General features: G+C 39.4%; 1 protein-coding gene across 2 annotated transcripts in view; it reads right to left on the bottom strand.

Annotated features, from left to right (window-relative positions):
* il1rapl2 (interleukin 1 receptor accessory protein-like 2) overlaps window positions 1–22,634 on the bottom strand; it is a 296,539-nt gene that overhangs the window by 100,994 nt on the left and 172,911 nt on the right. The window contains exon 3 of one of the 2 annotated variants that reach the window (XM_016486283.1): window positions 19,478–19,751. In XM_016486283.1, the coding sequence (XP_016341769.1) occupies window positions 19,478–19,751 (274 nt within the window). Of the gene's footprint in view, window positions 1–2,272; window positions 2,329–19,477; window positions 19,752–22,634 lie in introns of those variants that run through there. The other variant, XM_016486284.1, reaches the window with a different exon arrangement.

Here is a 22,634-nt window from a genome sequence, read left to right as displayed (position 1 = left end):
TCTTTGCATAGCTATGACAGGAAACACTGGCATCTAACAACGGCTTGGAAAAACAGTTAAACTTAAAAATAAATATACATCACCCAAATAGGAAATAAAACAGTTATTGAATAAGCATGTGTCCTAAACTCCTGAAACATCTGTGTCTCATATTTTAGTGCAGTCAATGCAATTTATGAAAGATCGATTAAATCCGTATGTGTGAAAAAATATTCAGATGTAACCCCCTCTGTAATCGTTAACATTTTCATAAGTAACTGTAATTTGATTACACATTTTTTCTCAGTAAATGTAACTGATTACAATTACATTTATTTTGTAATTAAATTACGTAATTTAGCTATATGTAACTAGTTGCTCCCTAACACTGTTTATGCATTATTACTAGATGGTGAAAGAGTTCATTAACCTCTTTAACGTTAAAAATGTGAATAATATCACTTAACACTAGTTTGGCATACAAGGGTATGCTCATAAAACAAGCCAGTCCCCCGATTTGAATCATCGTAACAAGTACAGCCATTGCAGAAAATTTATTATAACGACGCAGTAAGATAAAACTCTGGATGCACGATCGACCGTATCGATGTGACGATATCACATGTTTAACATATTATTACAAGGCCCTGCTTACAGAGTTTATGGTGAAATATAGGCGTGAGCTAACAGTCTGTAAAAATACCGGTTACGCTCAACATGCAGAGACAGAGAACTCAACAAACATATACCCTTTGGGTCACGAAACACCCTGTCTAACACAACGCACATTCTCCAGAATGCGGTGATGACGGGTTCATAATTTCGTGATGAAGACCGACTGGATATTCAGACACCAGCAGCAGGACCTGATTGACTTTTTCTAAAGATAAAGACAATTATTTGCTTTCAGGAACACGCGAATCCTAATGCCTAGCGCTTCACAAGATAACATAACAACGGTTGCTCCATTACAACATAGCCTACACGTCAAGCCTGTTTTAGCATACGTATATCGTATTATTCTTGAATATAAACGTTTAGTCTAAATATGTTTTAACAATTCTTTTTGTTTTTACAAAGGTGTTCAATTGAACACGTTTAACTAATACCAATATAAACGTTTAGTCTAAATATGTTTTAACAATTCTTTTTGCTTTTGTTTTTACAAAGGTGTCCAATTGAACATGTTTAACTAATACCTCATTCAAGAGCTTTTCAGGCCTGGGAACTACAATACCCAGCATACACCTCAGACTTCAAACATGGCCGCCAGGGATCCATATCCCAAAATACTCATATATGGCAGCGCTCTAAATCGTCGGACTTCCGATTAAACGCATGCTCAGATACCCTATATAAAAAGACTCACATTTCCACACTTTTTGTGAAGTATATGCTCCTTCCATGTTGTCATGCTACAAACCCTTTTTTGTGATCCGTGTTAGTGATGCAAAGTCCGATTCACTTCTGCAAAACGATTCATTTGGACAGTCCGGTTCAAATCAAATTTGATGACACATAGTATCCTATACTCTCTCTGACGCATTTCCTATATTTGGTCCAAGTGTTCAAGTGAGCATGAAGACCACAAGAGTGTTTAGAACTTTTCATTACCTGATGGGACACACTTATAGTGTTGTAAAAATGCAAGTGTTTACAGAGCTTTATTTTTATTTTCAATACTTTGCATTTTAAAACCAACTTCTAAATGTCTGTTCAGTAGTCCCTATAACAGATGACACAATTTAATTTTGTGGTGCTTCTAATTAAGGGATAAAAAGCAGTTGCAAATGTTGTACAAAATAATTATCACCACTACTCATTTACACCAATAAAACCAAATTATATGTAATATCTAATTATTATCAATATTTCACATACATTGGAAAGGTTTCCGTGACCTCTCACGAGATCTCGGCAAAAAGTCTCACGATTTATTTCCACAACATAATGCATGATGGCATACACTAAGCCTCGAATACCACTCCGGAGCGGTTTTCGAGATAGTGTGGATTTAGTGTGTGTTAAGGGCACTGCGCTCTGGCGTTTTTAAGACCTGGGACAGCCTTGCGCAGTTCCTGTCGCACACACGCGCTCTCAAGTGGCCAAGACCGCAAGTGTGGGTATTTTGACAAGGCACAAGTTTGTATTCTGAAGATACACATTTAATAAACAGTCTCTCTCTTCCAGCTATAAACAGACCCAGGCGAAATCACGATATCACACAGACTGAGGAAGAAAAAAAAAAATAGGCTGTTCAATACGTTCAATATTTATCAAGTATATGACATACGTTTCATTTCAGCTCCTCTGTCCTCCAGTTTCATCCTTTCATCCCAAGAGACCTTGTTACAAAGAGAGGATGCGAGGAAAGGACATTTAACAACTGAGAATCACTGAATAATGAACAAGGCTGGCAATCAGGCCTGGCTGAGTTTTACCAGCTGTCTCCAATTATCCTCTTATTTGGCTTGATTTAATTAGAGAGAATTGCATATTCAAACACTGCCACTATGTACAGTCAGAGTATGTACTGCGTTTGATGAAGAACCGTGTACACCTGCTGTTAAGATGCATTTTGCTGAATCAATCACAAGGTCAAGTGAGGCACATTACAGCTCACTCATGCTATGGAAACATGGCTCCTGACTCCAACCGTGACACCTTTCTTTGAAGGAAGGCTGATTCTGTCACCACCAGTGTTCATTTCGTTGACGAATAATTTTCGTCATAATTCTCGTCAACATAATTTTTTTCATTGACGACAGTGAGACGATAACGAACTAAAATTCTTTTTGAATGACAAAAACTATGACGAAAATTTATTGACATTTTCGTCAACGAATAAAAACGAGACGAAAATGTTAGGGAGGGACGATTTGGGAAGAGATTCATTCAATTTTAGAACGAATCTAAAATTGCGTGGTTCGGAGGTTAGATGCGTACATATGAACCGGCGGGACATAAGCTAAGATACACTTGCTGCACGTCGCATAAAACGTTCAAAAATGTCAATATGTGGGAGTAAGAGAAGAGCAGACATATAGATAAATCTGACGACGCAAGAGATAACTCATTTCGGTCCGGTTTTCTGAGCGCAGACACTGAAGCACACACACAGAGCGCGCGTCTCACAGCGCGCAAGTACTCTTTCGCGTCGCATGAACGGAGAATTAAGAATTACACACAAAATTATGTCAAATTGTCCGTTTTGACGAGTATTCACATAAACACAGTTGATTACGTCTTAAGTGAACGTAAACAGTAGGGGGAACGTGTATCAGTACATTGCATCCATTGCAGCTGTGCATCCGGTTTTAAAGGGACAGCAGCCTAATTTAGTTGCTATTGTCCGAGTCATTGATGCTAATCAAGCAACAAAAGAAAGACAGAAAATCACGCACTGCTCTTGACTGGAAAACTTTAGTAGCCCTAAAGATTAATCTAAATTTATTTACAGAAATAAATATGTCTGCTTGAAAGAATGAAGAATATGGTAAACAAGTTGCTATAAAGAATGCATAATTAGCCTATATAACCATTGGTATTTCATTAAAAAGAAGACCATGTTCTTGTTCTTTATGAGAAGTGGTTTTATTTAATTTTAACATAAAGGCATGTTGTTTAATATCAAACCTATGTAATGAGTTTGGAAATTTTGGAGAAATGCTTAATAAACGCATTACACTGTAACTAAACCCATTAGATTTTAGCCGACTAAATTTACTGTAGATTTAGTCGACTAAAATCTTATGATATTTAGTCGACTAAAACTAGACTAAAACTAAAAACAATTCAGGTTACTAAAATATGACTAAAACTACATGGCATTTTAGTCAAAAGACTATGACTAAAACTAAATCAAAATTTGCTGTCAAAATAAAGTCATGGTATGACTGCATATTATCCCTTAAATGTCTATCTGGTTTGAACTTGTTCATTCGCTTGGCTAAAAGTCGCTTGTTAAGAACTGTTTTTCTTTGCTGAAGCTTTGCGTCTAATGAGCGAATAAAATATTTCAACTCAAAACAACATTTTGTGTCTAATTATTTACTTATTAGTCAAGTGTCAGTGTAATCTGGGTGTCTTTGGTTTGAGTTTTCAGTCTACATGGGACGTCACCATAAAACATGGAAGAGAGTGTGCGTGTGTGAATCTCTACAATTGTGTGCGAGAGTGAAACAGTAATATGACAAGTTTAGAAGATGCGTATAGCCATGTCGCCGTTTCATAACGGGTGATGGCAGACATGATTTGTGTTATCTGTTCAGCAGCAGAGCACCTTCGGTCAGCTCTCGAGGGAGCTGGCTGCCCTCGCTGTGATTGCTTCACGTTGGGGAAGCTCTGCTCCCGCTTGGCTCTTTTTCGAGGGATGGGAGCCAGCCAATCTGTGCCTCGCGGTTCAGGTCCAATGGCTGCTGAGGCAGCGACTCCGATCGTGAGGGTCACAGGAGTTTGAGATGGTTAGGTCCCTTTCTCAAACTCTCAGATTCGCTTGCTGGTTCTGATGCTCTCAGGCCAGAACTGGAAGTCCGCTTTATGGCCTTTTCTGATCTGGCTGAGATCATGCTATTGGCCCGATCTAGCTTGGAAGAGTTACAGGTGCATCTCAATAAATTAGAATGTCGTGGAAAAGTTAATTTATTTCAGTAAATCAACTCAAATTGTGAAACTCGTGTATTAAATAAATTCAATGCACACAGACTGAAGTAGTTTAAGTCTTAAACTCATCACAGTTTGGCCAGATGATGCTACCTCAACTCTACAGGACTGCTTTCAGTGCACAGACTGGAACATGTTTAAAGAGGCAGCCACCTACAACAACCACACAGACCTGCAGGAGTACACTGAAACTGTGAGTGCTTACATCAAAAAGTGCATTGATGATGTGACAGTCACCAAGACCATCACCACACGTGCAAACCAAAAGCCGTGGATGACAGCAGAGGTTCGTGTGCTGCTAAAGACCAGAAATGAAGCATTCAGATCAGGAGATAAAGCAGCCCTCAAAACAGCATGAGCCAATCTGTCCTGTGGCATCAAAAATGCAAGAACCAAACTGAGAGACCATTTTGAAGGCTCAGGAAACCTTTGCAGGTGTTTTGAGTTGATTAGCTGATTGGCATGTCACCATATTCTAATTTGTTGAGATAGTGAATTGGTGGTTTTTTGTTAAATGTGAGCCAAAATCATCACAATTAAAAGAACCAAAGACTTAAACTACTTCAGTCTGTGTGCATTGAATTGATTTAATACACGAGTTCCACAATTTGAGTTGAATTACTGAAATAAATGAACTTTTCCACGACATTTTAATTTATTGAGATGCACCTGTAGATGTGATGGGAGTTGAGTTGACTGTATCCAGTGAGTGCGCCTCCTCCCTCACCGCTCACCTCACTCCAGGGAGACTCGATGAGCGATTCCTGGTGGATCATAAACACAGCACAGGGGACTGTGTGAGCACAAGTATGAGAAGATGCCCTGAACTGAAGAGAGCTATATCTCCCCTGGCATGGTGTCTTCTATGAAGGCTCTGGTCTTACCCTCAAAGCCGTGCCAAACTACATTGCAGCTGGTGGGGCACTGAACTGAACATGATGGTGTTGCAGGCGTACCAAGTCCTGAGGAACCTCAACCCAGGTGAGGGACTCTCTCCAGAGGCAGTCCTGGAGCTCCACCAAGCCACAGATCTTGTCTTCTGTCTCACCAAGCATATGGCCCATGCTGAGGACACCTTGCTGTCCTGTAGCCTCTTCCAGTTCTTACTGAATACTGTATGTAGTGGAGCAGTAGTCTGCCCTTTCCAGATTGGAGGTTGTTGGCAGAGGCAGCTGAACCTGCAGCCTCCATAGTCAACTCTGACTTTAGGGGCTCTAGTCTTTAGATTGTTGTGGGCAGTTTTGGGGGTAACGCGTTACAAGTAACATGAGTTACGTAATCAGATTACTTTTTTCAAGTAACTAGTAAAGTAACACATTACTTTTTAAATTTACAAGACAATATCTGAGTTACTTTTTCAAATAAGTAACACCAGTTGCTTTGTTTCCTCATGTACTGACTGATGGCTCTCCTGTCCTCATGATGAGAGAATCAGGAGTGAGTGCAGATGCGTTGTGTGTGCTGTGTGAACATGATGTTACTGTAGTTCTAGACTAAATGAGAACATGCATTTACTCATCTCACCTGCAAAAAAACACATTCAGTATTCCTCAAAATGAATAAAAACAAGTAGCCTAGTGAACCAAACTGAGAGACCATTTTGAAGGCTCAGGAAACCTTTGCAGGTGTTTTGAGTTGATTAGCTGATTGGCATGTCACCATATTCTAATTTGTTGAGATAGTGAATTGGTGGTTTTTTGTTAAATGTGAGCCAAAATCATCACAATTAAAAGAACCAAAGACTTAAACTACTTCAGTCTGTGTGCATTGAATTGATTTAATACACGAGTTCCACAATTTGAGTTGAATTACTGAAATAAATGAACTTTTCCACGACATTTTAATTTATTGAGATGCACCTGTAGATGTGATGGGAGTTGAGTTGACTGTATCCAGTGAGTGCGCCTCCTCCCTCACCGCTCACCTCACTCCAGGGAGACTCGATGAGCGATTCCTGGTGGATCATAAACACAGCACAGGGGACTGTGTGAGCACAAGTATGAGAAGATGCCCTGAACTGAAGAGAGCTATATCTCCCCTGGCATGGTGTCTTCTATGAAGGCTCTGGTCTTACCCTCAAAGCCGTGCCAAACTACATTGCAGCTGGTGGGGCACTGAACTGAACATGATGGTGTTGCAGGCGTACCAAGTCCTGAGGAACCTCAACCCAGGTGAGGGACTCTCTCCAGAGGCAGTCCTGGAGCTCCACCAAGCCACAGATCTTGTCTTCTGTCTCACCAAGCATATGGCCCATGCTGAGGACACCTTGCTGTCCTGTAGCCTCTTCCAGTTCTTACTGAATACTGTATGTAGTGGAGCAGTAGTCTGCCCTTTCCAGATTGGAGGTTGTTGGCAGAGGCAGCTGAACCTGCAGCCTCCATAGTCAACTCTGACTTTAGGGGCTCTAGTCTTTAGATTGTTGTGGGCAGTTTTGGGGGTAACGCGTTACAAGTAACATGAGTTACGTAATCAGATTACTTTTTTCAAGTAACTAGTAAAGTAACACATTACTTTTTAAATTTACAAGACAATATCTGAGTTACTTTTTCAAATAAGTAACACCAGTTGCTTTGTTTCCTCATGTACTGACTGATGGCTCTCCTGTCCTCATGATGAGAGAATCAGGAGTGAGTGCAGATGCGTTGTGTGTGCTGTGTGAACATGATGTTACTGTAGTTCTAGACTAAATGAGAACATGCATTTACTCATCTCACCTGCAAAAAAACACATTCAGTATTCCTCAAAATGAATAAAAACAATGAAATGCAAACTCAGAATGTGACGCAAACCTGCAATAATTAAATATGTTGAATAACACAAATATCCTTTATGTATTTAATTCCATTTTATTAACCAGTGTCTTTGCTGCTGCTGACCTTCGATGATCCAATTCAGCCATACAAATAAGCAAAAATGACTTTAGATAAACATAACATTTGTGTTTCCTTTTTTTTTTTTTTTTTTTTTAAAGAAAAGAACATTGGCATTTTTACCTTTATTCTGACAGGACAGTAGTAATGCCGGAATTTGAACTCGTGACGTCCGTAGCCTATGTGCGCCGACATGCTGCTTCGGTTGCGTCCCATTGCAATCCAAAATGGCAGCACAGCAGAAAGGTTTGTTTGAGCTGTTTGAATTTACATTTCCTTCAGTCTAAAACTCATTCATTTCACTTTTGGTGAGAAAGGGATTTTACATTTGCCAAAAATAGAACTCTTTTGTACTGAAAACAAACAAGCAAGCCCAGCCTAGGGGCCCGTTCTTCGTACGTCGCTAACTCAGTTAGCTTTTAGCGATTTGATTGTTGACGATTTGGCATGATCTTGGATAGTTTGGTTCTTCGAAGCTCATCCCGGAGTTGCTATCATAGCAACAGGTCCTTGGCTTGTTGGAGCGCAGGAGATGCAGATAACATGATCTTGACCCTTAAGAAACTTTAATTAATGCCGTCATGTAACAGATGTTCAAATATAAAATTAAATGAATTGCTAATTACATTGAAATAAAAATGTAAAATATTAGAAATCGTGACTATAAATAATTGGGAATCGTAGTCATTACGTTGCTGTCTTGCCGCCAGCCAATCGCTGCATTGCTGATTGTGGTTTCGAGTATCGATACAGAGCCCCTTTTAAGGGTGCTTTCACACCTGGCCCGTTGTTTCGGAACCTGGTGCATTTCCCCCCTTAGCTCGGTTAGTTTGTGCATATGTGAACACGGCAATCGCACTCGGATCCGCGCCAAAACAAATGGTCCGACATCGCCTGAACGAGGTGGTCTCGGCTCGATTGAAAACGAACTCTGGAGCGGTTCGGTTGTAGTGAGAAAGCAATCCGATCCAACGGACCAACGAACCAGGCTATATCACAATGTATAATGGGAAATTACGTAAGTTCTGTGAAAAGCATTAGCTTTGTTCTTTTGCTAATACTTCAAAATGAACCTGCGAGTGTCTGTGGGTGAGCACGTCTTCGCCATTCAAAATCAAAGCGCACTTTTTCATTTTATAATGCCGTCTTCTTCCTAGTAGGTGCATTTTAAAAATGTTTTGCAGATGAATCCTGAACTCCTGCTCAAAGTAATATAACGACAGCTACAAGAAACCTCAACAATAAGCCCGCAAAGCTGATGTCGTGACAGATGACAGCCGTGACAGCGGTGGAATCCCGGAAAAAAAAAACGTGGAACTTTGACCAATGAGTTTACTCGCGCGTGACTTGTATTAACAAATTTAGTCTGTTTAGAAACATTGCCGTGTGAAAGCGAACCGCACCAAGAATAAAAAGCAACATTGTAATAATTTTAATCCCTGTTTCGGAACAAAGCAATCGATCTACAGGTGTGAAAGCACCCTAAACCAACCCATGCATGCGCAGTTATCTCAGATAACTCAATCCAGCCAGACTAATCATCAACAACAGGCGCGTTCGAAGAACCAAATTAGCCAGATCCTGATTAGAGCGATGATATCATCTTAGATGTGACATTTCATCTCAGATGTAATAAGCGACGCACGAAGAACGGGCCCCAGATGAGAAAAAGTAACGCAAAAGTAAAGTAACGCATTACTTTCCAGAAAAAGTAACAAAGTAATGCAATTAGTTATTTTTTTAGGGAGTGACACAGTATTGTAATGCAGTACTTTTAAAAGTAACTTTCCCCAACACTGGTTATTGGAGCATCTTTACCAGGAGCTATTAAGTGGTATTTTTCCACGCTTCTACGCCTCAAGCTCTTGGTAACTTGGTATGCATCTGTATGGTAACCAGCCTGATTCACTACAGCTGATTTCACAACTGGTGAGCAAGCATTTATTCACTGTGTAGCGGGTATTAACATTCACATAGCGTCAGCACCATGACACAGCATCTCGTTCCCATCTCAGGGAACTAGGTTATATACATAACACGCTCTTGTCTAATAAATCATGGAGATATATTGTTAAATTTGTCTTTCATTTGTCTTTTTGGGATTCTAGCTGGCTGTTTGAGTTTAAACACATGCTGCATGTTAGGTCAGTTGGCGGACTTTTGCAGCTGTTCAAACACATACGATTACGTCACATGCATTTTCGACCACATCTGAATGCAGTTGAAAGTGGACAATCTGAAACTATTTTGGACCTCATTGGTCCTGCATTAAGCAATGTCCATGTGTGATCAGATGAGCCTAATGCATGTTGATATTGATGTAAATACCACTAAGAAATTTCATTCTACAAGCACGCATATGTGTCGTACCAGTAAAATCCGGACATACTACATCCGCCATGTCGGATTGCCATGTGACCTATACAGTACAGTATTAGTTGTGTTGTTTTCTCCATCATTTGTGAATATGATGACTCCTGTAAAGCATATTAACTAACCCTTAATACACTTTCCATTGTAACTTAGGTTTTTCTTCATTTAAAGGGTTTCTTGCATGTGGGCCCAGGTATTGTTTTGCTTAGTGATTCATAAGTACAGCTTATTCATTCATACAGTATTAATTTAGCATAGCCTGCAGCTTTTGGCATATATATATATATATATATATGTAGAAAGCAGGCATGTTCAGATGTACCAGTTGGTATTTGAAAGCTAGTTTCATTATGTAAATTAAAAGATTTCAGAAGATTACCTGAAACAACATGTAGGTTTAAAATATTTTTCAGCTTGTCAGTCAATGTCAATTTGCAAATGAGGCAGAAACCATAAAACTAGAAAATACATGACATGTTACAGTGAAACCATTGTCTAGCGTGATGCATAAATGTCTCAACACCTGGGAATCTGTGCTGTCATAGTGACAAAGTAGCAATTTTCAAATATGTAAACAAATAAAATGTACAAATGTAACACTATATTTAACAATCTTTATGGTTAAATATGTTGTTTTTGCGAAAAAAGAAAAAAAAAAAAGATAAACACTTTAAATTAGGAAACACATATTCACTATACTGTTCCCTAATCTAAAGTGTTACCTAAAATTTTTTCTAATGTATTAGTATATGTAAAAATTAACATTAACTGAGACTGATAAATTAATAACTACTATTAACTAACACAGAACTCTGATTAATGATTTAGTAAATAATAGCACTTATTTGAATACAGTAGTTCACTATTAGCTTATTCATTTTTGTTGTTGTTCAGACCTCCCAGAGAACTACTAAGAAACTATTGATTGCTGAGTGCTCTTACTTACCAGTCAATCAAAGTTTCTTGTTAGTTAACAGTAGTTACTAAAAGGTTAATATTGTGATACTCATTTGTTCCCGTGTGGTTGTTGATTAATGCTGGAAGAGAAGTCTAAAGTGTTACCAAATGTTGTGAAATACTGTTCATTGTTAGTTTGGGACACCTAACACATTAACTAATTTGAAAGAATTGAACACTGTTGTCTTACCCACATATGGGTTGTGAACAGCTGGGTGTGTTTCAGTGCAACTGTGTTCTGAAACGAATTGTGATTTCTTTGATAGCATGCAGATGTTGTATGTTGCTCACGTTTAGTTGTGTTGGTCTAAGACTGAGACTGTGTGGTTTGTCACTGTGTGTTTTATTCACTGCCAGACTTTTTTGCAGCGCCTGAAATAGAAACACAGAATTAGCCATCCTGCAGCAATTGGACCTTGGAGGAAATAGATCCTGTGCTTTCAGTCACAGCTGCCTCTGTTCAGACGTTTTACACCAATTGCCCTTCAGTCGCAGCGTGAGAGTGAAATCTTTTCTGAGCCGTGGGTTTCCTCAAGGTCCTCCTTCAGCTTTCCTCTCACAAAAGCCTAGGTGCTCGGGTGTCAATTAGAGCTGCTTTATATTCCTGCGTCTCCAGCTTCTCATTTCAAATATTGTCTTCAAAAATGTGGAGTTTTTGGGAGTTTGGAATGACACACTATCTACTGTTTTTGAAAATAGTATGCAGTGTACAGTGCACATTATGCATATATTTCTGTCATTTGTCTGATTAGACTGAAGCCAGGAGCAGAGATCATGAAGCAGAGGATTACTGCCCATCACTGAATGTGCATGTGTTATTAACATGATTTAAAACACTACACGACTTTTGGCCTGATTTACAGTCTGGATGAGTGGATGCTAGTTGCTGAAAGGCAGAGCCCATCTGCAGATTCTGAGCAGTCGACAGATCTCACAGAAAATCACGCAGTGCATCATGGGCTCAGACTAGAGCTGTGCAATTGATCGAAATACAGTTTAGATTTTGATTTCGGCCTCCAACAATTATGAAAATACAATAATCAAGATAAAATGATTATTGCGCCCCCTTTCCAGCGGTGCGCTTTTGCTCCTCCATAAAAGCTCAATTTCACATGCAAATCATTAACATCATGTAACGTGACTTTCGCAAAATGGGACATGCTGATTTATTCAAGTTTATTACATTTATTTATGTTTTTAAAAGCGTGAAGGAGAACTTGCGCTGTTGCTCAGGAGGCTTTCTGTGCGTGCGCTCAGAGACGGAACAGAACACGGACGAGTAAAGTGAACTTTTAGCTTAAGGTGCCTAAGTGCTCAAATACATGCAAACATGTGTCAAAATGCGGCGCTTGGTGATTATTCACATAGACTCTTGTCGGTTATGTAAGTGAATGTAAACAGTTGAGAATGAAAACACGTGTGTAACCGTATTGGATCCATGCGGCTCTTAAAGTGACAGCAGCCTAATATTCCTGCTGCTGACTGTGTGCGTAAAGCGGACATAAGACACACATTTTCGCCAATCTCATGTTAATATTGAGTACCTATACAGTAGTATTGCATCCTTCACATCTCCGAAAAGTGTTTAGTTTTATCAGATTTATAAAAGAAACATACAGCTTTACGATTCTCTCCGAAAACAGCCGAGCTTCTGGAGGCGTGCCGTGGGTGGAGCTAAAGAATCCCGAGCACTTACGTGCCGATTGCCAACAAAACACAGACATTTGATGCAGCTTTACTCACCGCCTGCAATTCCTGCTCATGATCGGGATCTTTTATGGCTGGGACCGCTCTATCTTTCAGTATCAAATGATCTGCAAATCCAGCGTCACCGAAATGACAGGAGCAAACACACACGTGCGAAACTCTGTTGCTGTCCCGGAAAAACAAACCGCATCCACTGTTTCCTTAATGCTGGGTTCTTTGGGAAGCTGAACAAGGTTATCTTTCCCTCACATCCAAAAGCACACTTCTTTGAAGACATTCTTCTCGACGACTTCCGTAACCCGAATGAAGCACGTTGATGGGCGCATGCTGTCGCTCTATTTGCTGTATGCACGCGCTCTTCCGGGAGAAGTGCCCCTACAAGGACGTGACATCATGAAGAGCCATGCTCAAAATAAACTTTCCGAAACTTATTCAAACCCGGAAGGAGTGTATTTGGCACAGAAATACTCCATCATATGTCCAAATCATTTTTTGAAACTTTGGCCATGTTTAGCATGAGAATCCAACTCTTTAACTGTGTAAATAACTCAGAATGCATGAAATAGCATTAGACCTCCCTTTAAGTTTAATGGTGGAGATGAAGATTTTGGGGTAATAACCGCTAGATCCCCCCCCCCCCCTTTAATATTAATCAAACAACAAATGACAGAGCGAAAAGGACTCTGCTCTTGACTGAAGGACATTTGTAGCTTTAATAAGAAACAAAGCAAGTTTAATTCTTACAGTAAAGACTATGCTGTTTTATTTTACATTCAATTATTCAATTTCTGTAGTAGGCTGTTAGCTGAATACTTTAGACTAGCACTGTATGTTTCATTTGCATCTTTTGTTTTCTATTGTATTTGTCCTTTCCTTTTTTTTTTTTTTATTACTGACCGTTTAATTATTTTCAATAATTTGAGGACTTTTTTTTTGTTTTTTACTAGTATTAGTTACCCTAGTATTCTGCTGTGGTATTGAGATTTGTGAAATTTCGCTGGTCTCTAAAATGTAGATGTCATAGCAACCTTATTTACAGAAAAGATATATTTGATATATTGCTATCTTTAAATAAATCACTCATATAAAGTTTTGGTCATGTGGCCTAAAAATATCCGTGTTACATAATCGTGATTACAATATTGACCAAAATAATCGTGATTATGATTTTTGCCATAATCGAGCAGCCCTAGCTCAGACGATGAATCCTATCTCCTATCAGAGGAGATCAAACATGTCTGATATGTTAATCAGATTTCCATTTGTTATGCATCTAATAGCAGCAAGGCACGTTTCAGAGGTGTGTGTGTGTGTGTGTGTGTGTGTGTGTAATGATTTGTCAGTCTGGTAGTGTGTGATCCTCCGTCGTTCAGTCAGTGTTTGGGAGTAACTACTGTACAAATTGTGATTCTATCCAAAATCCAAAGGAGGACTTCAACAAGTGAGGCAATAACACGAAAGTGCTAGCAATACAAAGTTTCAAGCTGGAAGAGGGAGGATTTGAGAATCAGTGAAAGCATAGCAGAATAGTAGCTTGAGAGCAGCGACTGACACTACTTTAACAATAGTGCAGTGTTTCAACAGCCGTGTGTTTGTTTAGAATATGAACTCTTGTCAGTCAGTTCCTCTCAATGAATACGTCAGACGCTAAGCAAAATTATCCAAACTGGGACAATTTGAGACTGAATAATTCAGCCTGTTTACTTGAGCACTGACAGTAGGCACGTTTCCATTACCCTTCAAATTGTGCAAATTGAAATTGCGAATTGAAAATACGCTTAATGGAAACGCGTCAATTTCGCAAAAACTCCCATATATCGCAAAAACGTTCTTACGCTAGCATGAGGTGATTTTTCAGGTAATGCGAAAAAGGAATAATTCGCAAAACTGCAATGGAAACGGCTTTTTCGCATTTACAGGTCACATGGCGTATGTAAAAAGTCATATGATCATTCTTTAATGTACTATAACCTCCAAGAAACACGTCATAAGTGGCCGCCCTCCAGTATAAGGGGCTTTCCCTACCATTAATGCTTAGACAATTTACACTGCACACGCCTGCGGTGCAGTGTGGCTCTATGGTCACTGAAGCTGATTACGGCCACTCAATGCTTGTGTTTATGTTTTTTATACAGGCTATGGTTTATTCCAGCCGCGCCACGCACGTTTCTGAAGCGGCTCGCTTTGCTGCTTCTGTAAAGATACACGCATAAGCCTCCTTTGAATAAATATAGCCAAAATCCCACTAAAATCCGTTGCCATGACTTATCGCGAGAGGCAAAAGGTTACGCTTTAGTCGCATAACATTGATTAATGGAAACGCCGTCATTTCGCAATACTTTTTTATCAACATTTATAAAATATCGCCAAAGTTTTGCGCAAATCTGTAATGGAAATGCGCCTAGTGTCACGTGTGTGTGTTTCCGTTTAGTTTCTGTTTGCCCCTATTTGGTTAATTTCCTGCTCATTTAGTTAATCATCATTCATTAGTTTCCACCTGTGTTGTATTAATCACCTTGTTGACTCCTTGGTTCCCTGTCTTTATAAGCCCTCAGTTTCTGTCTTTCCTTTGTCTTGGATTAACGTTACTTTGAATGGTCAATGTGTGTTAATGCTAATTAAACAGCTCCTTTATGTCTACTCCTTGTCAAGCGCCTTTACTATAACCACGACCGTGTGACAGACAGTAAAAACAGTAAAAATTAGGGAAGGACATGTTTTCATGTATGTTTTTCAGCATGTACTGTATATTTAAGCAGTTTGAAGTATAGTGCAAACAACATGAATATGATTATTAAAGTTCATGGTGACAGATGCTATTGAAAAATAATTAAAATCAGCACAATAATTTTGTTGTCGACTAAATAAATTAATTACAATAACTTTAAGTTTTATTTATCAGGTGTTCTGATTATGTGATTAGTGTTGTTTCACAGCATCTCTCAGCATATGATGGGGATCAGAGAGAAGGGATTCAAACATCTTTACATACCAATTTCAGAACAAATAAACACATATACGTTACTTTAAATATACAAAATATTTTGTAATCTGATGGACAAACAAACAAATAAATACATAACGCCCTTTGTAGCGTCAAAGTAATAAGCTACACCACTTTTTTGTTAGTGGCTTGTAATGTTGCAGATACTCTTTCACAATGTTCGCTTAACTATAGTTGAACTTCTCTAAATGATGTGTAGCTTATAGTTTGTAAAGCTGGTTTTAAGTCACTTCCCCTACACTGATGACCAGTTTTTTCTCTGTAGCTGTAACCAGGGAGCAGTGTTGCCAACTGCTTTCAATTGAAAGTAGCTAAAACTAGTTTTATTTATCAGGTGTTCTGATTATGTGATTAGTGTTGTTTCACAGCATCTCTCAGCATATGATGGGGATCAGAGAGAAGGGATTCAAACATCTTTACATACCAATTTCAGAACAAATAAACACATATACGTTACTTTAAATATACAAAATATTTTGTAATCTGATGGACAAACAAACAAATAAATACATAACGCCCTTTGTAGCGTCAAAGTAATAAGCTACACCACTTTTTTGTTAGTGGCTTGTAATGTTGCAGATACTCTTTCACAATGTTCGCTTAACTATAGTTGAACTTCTCTAAATGATGTGTAGCTTATAGTTTGTAAAGCTGGTTTTAAGTCACTTCCCCTACACTGATGACCAGTTTTTTCTCTGTAGCTGTAACCAGGGAGCAGTGTTGCCAACTGCTTTCAATTGAAAGTAGCTAAAACTGGTAGCGCAATGTCACAAGATGACATCATAATGGCAAATTCACTGATCTATATAAAGATGAACAGTGTTCGAACTATACCAGTGGACTTTGGGGGAGCCCACTTGTTTTTTGTTTTTTATAACGGGGGGGGGTGTTGGGGTTCGTGCGCGTGCCTCAAAAGAGGGCTTACAATGACTTACAAAGATACATAACAGCTATAAGTGTATGTACTACTTGCTTTATGCACGCGCTATATAGGATAAATCACTATACAGGATTTACCCTATTATACTTTATCGACACGAATTGATAGGTGAAACAACAAACAGCCACCCACAAATAGTCTATAAACAAAGCATCAGGCTGTCTTTGAGTTCACATAAAAAACGGTTAAAGTTACTCGTCGTCAGGCTACAGAAGAATACCATAATTCCTCCGTTCAATTAGGCCTAAGACATCGAGAGTCACGCAGACCTTTAACAACCCAGCCACAACACATAATTGCGAATAACATGCCTTACCTTAACACAGAATCGACCACAGAGTCCAACGTTTATATTTTTTCTACGAATCTTTGAGTTAACATGTACTAAACATGAGTAGAATTTGCACCGCAGCGCCCCCACACCTCGATGCTCATGACAAGAATAGCATATATAGTTATCTTTATTGACGTGAATTAGGTTTAAATCGCTGTCATGCATGAATTAATGATATTTTTGCAATTTTACACATAATAATCTACGATGATCACATTACACAAAACTGAAATTGCACGTCAAAATAACACATTGTCAATATTTTTTGAGACCTCCCAAAATTTCACAAATCACGTTTTCAGGGGAGCCCATGTCTTATTAAGGGGAGCCGAGCTCCCCCTAGCTCCCCCGTAGTTCGCACCCTGAAGATGAATATAGATCAGTGGGCAAGATGAGATCTTAGATAAGGTTTGTCCAAGAAGTTGCTATATTTGTTCCTAAACTTTTGAAAAAAAGTCTCAGAAGGGGTGGGGAAGTCGCTAAATCTAGCTACAAAATTGCTAGATTGGCAACACTGCCAGGGAGGCGTGAAGGCAGGGTCGGATCCAAATGTAGCTTTATTGTATCAGCGCAGTCAAACACAGGCAAGGGTCAATCACCAGCGAACAGTAACAGGAGGACAAGACAAAAGAGTAATCCAAACACAGGCAGTGGGTCGGGGCAAGCAGCAAGAAACGCTAGGTATGTAACGGTAGCAAACAATACTTCGCAGTGAGTGTGTGTGAGAGAGCAACCTTTATAGTGCTCCTGATGGAGAACAGGTGTGCGTGTAATTATTTCCAGCAGGTGTGTGACGCCTAGTGTTTTCAGATCAGTTCAGATATCAGACGTGGTTTAATTTATTCCAGCCTGAAGAAAGTGTTGTTATGAGCAAACAGGGAGCAGACAAACGTAATGGTATTAGTAAACCTTGCAAACGATTTTGTGTCCATCAGATCCACGACCGGGACAGCATGACATCGGCTCCCTAATCAACAAATAATTGAAAAGTATAGGAATACCTCGTATAATCAAATAACGTATACATTAAAAACAGAACCAAAATCTCAGTTTAAATGGCATAATCATCTGAAACTGGAGTCAGATGAAACCCCAGAGCTAGATTTAAATTGAAACCAAATTGTATTAACTTCACAGAAGCGCATGAAGACATCAGAGCAGCTTCACCCACGACGCGGCTGCATTTGGTGCCTGAGCGCAGCGGTGAGGAGACGTTCATGACAGCGGTTCATGCAGTGAAAACTCAAGCTTATGCTGAATATGCTGTCACTCTCACAATACACTCAGAACAGTTTAAGCTACTGTATATAGACACAGTTCCCTGAGTAAATGCATGATTGAACATGATTTTCTTTGACAGCTGAAAAATAATGCAACTGCACTCTTCAATACTTTGAGCTCTCCTCTAGTCAGCGATCCTGGTAAAGCCAGTGTAAATTGCTTTTTTCTTCTTCAACAGGACTCATTTGATTCAACGGTGTGTGTAGAACGTAGAGAAAAAACTGCCTGTGACCTGCTATCATGACATGCATATTGCCTGATAAACACACACACACACACACTGTCATATCACATCATCTTATTTGGGAAACTCAGTTTTGCAAACTTGTCTTTGGATTTTGAGAAATTTAAACAAAAATCAATGCGGGGAGTGAGCTGTAGGCCATAGGTCAATAATTATTATTTTTCTTCTTTTTCTTTTTTGGATTTCTGCAGGACTATTAATAGTTGTGGCTGTGGCCTGGTTTACACAAAAGGCTATAGCTCTGTAAGGAAATAAAATAACTCATCAAACACACTGTATCTCCATGGTCTTTGTCCAGTTGCTCTAAATTTACAGTACAGTGCACTGTCTCTGCTGCTAATTGTGTGTCACAAAAAGATCTTGAAAGAAACAGAAAGAAATAGAAACCACTACTAAAATACCCCCTAAATCAACTATTCTACTTAAAATTGTGTTTTGACAAATTAGTTGAATAACTGAATAATCGACGACAGACAGACACAGCAGAATCCCAGTAAAAGAGAAAGCTAAATTTATTCGATGACTTACAGGCATCTGAATATTTACATATTTAATCGCCCATATTTTAATTGAAGGTATGTCATGATAGAAACAATATGAATTTAAATTTGAAAAATGTAATAAATGATTTTCCTCTATTAGCCTACGGGTTGTAATGAAAGCGAATATCTCTTAAATGTACATCTAATTCATGGAAATATTAAATAATAACCCCATTAATTAGAATAAGTATTCAATTAAAAAAAAAAAAACACTAGTGGCCCATCTTACCCCAAGGGTCTAATTTTATCTTTTCACTTCAAAATAAAACCAAAATCCTCAAATCTAAAAGCATTAACATTAATCCACAAATGCCTCATTAATAAATATACACAAAATAACTTTGATAATGAACGTAACCCAGTGTCATGGATCACTATTTTCCAGAGACAAACAATCAGATCAATTAAACTCAAAACTGCTGCGACTGAACAGAATCTCATGCTGGGCTCATCTTGACACATCATGCCCTACTAAGTAAACAAGCTAACAGTGGGTCACATCAGCAGTGTTAGATTGCAGATTTCTTTGGGCTGTGTTTTTCTCACTGCACACTTAATTTGAGTTTGAATTGCTAATGACCCACCTGAGCACACAAGTGTAAAATCCATTGTCCTCCATCTCTGCGGAGCGGAACCAAATGGAGTCTCCCTCCTTACTCAGCCGGTGACCCGAGAAGATGATGGGCTCCTCGGAGTCGCCCTTGTTCCTGTACCAGATGAGTCGCAGCTTGGCATTCTGGGCCACGCTGTAGTTGGTGCGTATGTAGCTGTAGAAGAGAGCGCACTTCACCCTCAGCGGCTCTCCGGCCAACACACGGTATGTCTTCAGGTCCACCGACCAGTCAATACAGCCGTCCACTGTGGAGAGAGAAGACGCATCCATTATTAACACTCTGATTCTTTAATATGGGGTCCTTAGTTCGGAAAAAGGATGGATATCTGGAGTCTGAAACATACGCTTAATGCCAACGGATACCATCTGAAAGTCAACAGTTCCCCAGATCTCTAGACATGCTACCTTCTTGAATATTTTCATCCAGCAGGTCGTACATCGGTTGTTTGGAAATGTACTAGCACATGATGTGAAGTATCATTCATGTATCACTCAATCATCAGTCAGCACATGTTATGTGTCGGACTTCATAATTATGGTTAGGGGTTTGTTCAATTCACTATTAAATCATATATAATGGTCAAATAATCACTGGCTTAATGCAATCATTAGAGAGAAACCACCTCTGAAACGTAAGCAAAGCCCCTGCACAGCCATCAGCAAAGAGCAACAAAGCCATTTCCCTCTCACATGACACTCGCTGCAAGCTCACCACGCTCCTATATTTCACACTGATAGAAAGATGAAACCCATCAAAGTCACGGCCACCTATCAGCACCGAGCGCTGTAATTTATGAGCAATTACAGAGGTGTTTGTGCGCGGACACTGACTCATCACTGCGCCCGCCTCCCATCACATAAATATCTTTCACATTCAAAAGCTGCCAGCGCCGATTTATGTCAAGCGCTGTCACAATCACACATTTACGGCATGGATTTTTGTTATATACGCTCGGCCTGATGAATTTTGTGGCACTGCACTGGAAGCTGCGGGAAAGATGGAGGGAGAAAGCGATATCCCACATGACTGGACAGGAAGAGAGGGTTGATTTTAAAGGGCTTGAAATCACACACACACACACATACACACACACACACACACACACACACACACAGAGTCAAATGCAGGAGTGCAGTGGATTAGTTTGCTCTGCTGCCTTCATGCCACGCGTCTGAAGCAGAAACAGTGTGAAGCTCACAGGTTACACGTTACGTAAACAGGCAGCCATATGTTGCCCCAAGTCGTTTTGCATATAATGCGCTTGTCTTGAATGATTAATTTATCGGTTATTGAGTGTAGCACAATGGTGTAATTGGACAGGATACGCCTTGCTTGTCACACTAATTCATGTTACATTGCAAAGCGCATCCCGGTAAGCGCCTGAGCGAAGTTTTGTACCGAATCCTAAATGTTTGCATATGAATGAGGCCGAGGATTGTGCAAAACAGGCTCTGAGAACGGGGCCGGTCAGAAAAGAGCAGACATCATGCATGCACAGCAAGAGGGCATTAGTGAACTTTTCAACAAAACACTTAACTCAAGATCAAGATATTACTCACGGCATCACAGACACCTCGGATGGGTTGCGAAAGGCCACGTCACATGATAAGGAATCCAAACAAGACACTAGCATTTAGAGCGAGCGTCCCTAATGTTTAATGTTATGCATCAAGACATTTTTGCATGAAAATCAACTGCATGAAGATTTTTGCGAATGTTTGGGGGGAAAATGCATGTGGATTTGGAACAGCATGAGGACAAAAATAATTAAAGACAGAATTTTTATTTTTGGCTGAACAGTCCCTTTTTCAGTTTTATTCCTCATTCACTGCTTTGCTCTGAAACTGCCTGACCTGCTTACAGGGTGCCGGCTCACTCTATTATGAAGCAGTACAGCAATTCCAGCTATGAAAGCTGAAGGGGTACAAAAAGTCAATATCAGAACAGCAGCCCACCGAACGCTTTGTGCTGATATGCAATTTCACTGCTGACTTACGTCTGATAGCTTGTTTATAATTCTCCTAAAGTGTGAATGGATGGCTTGTAGTGGACATGTATATTCAGACAGGTGTGAATGGAGGCTGCCTGGGGTGAAACAGTCTCCCGAAATGACTCACACTACGCCGTCTTATCAAGGACTTATCAATATGGAAATGCAGCGAGGGTTACGGCCCTTAGCGCGTGATTGCACCCGTATGCAGGACGCAACCACTGGCCAATCGATGTGCGCAGCTGCTTTGTCCCACCGCAGGCCGGTTCATTTGAACCCTGTCATTGCCGTCAAGACTAGACTGTTAGTGAGCTGCTTTAGTGAGCTGCCTCGCCGTCTGCTGTCTATGAAGGCAGCTACCTTTTATAGTGGCATGCTAACTAAAATGAAGCCTGATTTGAAACGTTCTCCATAAACAACCACAAATACTTCCAATATGCTTTGATGTTACTAAGCTAATGGAGCAATCTAATGAGCACACATCAGTGGTGGACGAAGTACACAAATCAAGTACTTGAGTAAAAGTACAGATACGTATAATAAAATATTACTCCAGTAAAAGTAAAAGTACTCCTTTTTCAATTTTACTCGAGTGAAAGTACAAAAGTACTCGATTTTTTATGTACTTAAGTAAAAAAGTACTGATAGATAGATTTATTTTGCAATTTTATATAGGCTACTTAATTAAATTTGATATTAGCACATATTTTTTATAATCCTACTGCTCAAAATACCTGGGATTTTCCCAAAATAACCACTATATGGAGTCAAGATATATTTTTGTTGTTGATATGGACTACGTTGACGAGAGTGATGTAGTAATGTTCACTGTGAAGCTTACACTGCGAAGTACCTGAGAGAAAACAGATTTGACCATCTGATTTTCACCAGTAAGAAAAAAATGTTTTAAAGCTTGTTGTTTTGCAGAACATCACAGTTATATATGACATGAGAATAAGGCCTAAAGTTAGGAAGAACATTTATACATATATAATTATATTTTCATAATGATTTTTTTCTTCTCAAACCTTGTCTGTGGTGTAAAAACACCCCTGGCCAAATGCCCCCAGAGGGCATCACTTCCCACTTGGATATTTACTGTAGTTACCATGTTCTGAACATCACATCCTTTCTTTT

The sequence above is a fragment of the Sinocyclocheilus anshuiensis genome, unplaced genomic scaffold (genome assembly GCF_001515605.1).
Source record: "Sinocyclocheilus anshuiensis isolate Anshui unplaced genomic scaffold, SAMN03320099.WGS_v1.1 scaffold557, whole genome shotgun sequence".
NCBI lineage: Eukaryota > Metazoa > Chordata > Actinopteri > Cypriniformes > Cyprinidae > Sinocyclocheilus > Sinocyclocheilus anshuiensis.
The sequence above is the reverse complement of the archived record's forward strand: the minus strand, read 5'-3'. Positions and strand labels throughout refer to the sequence as shown.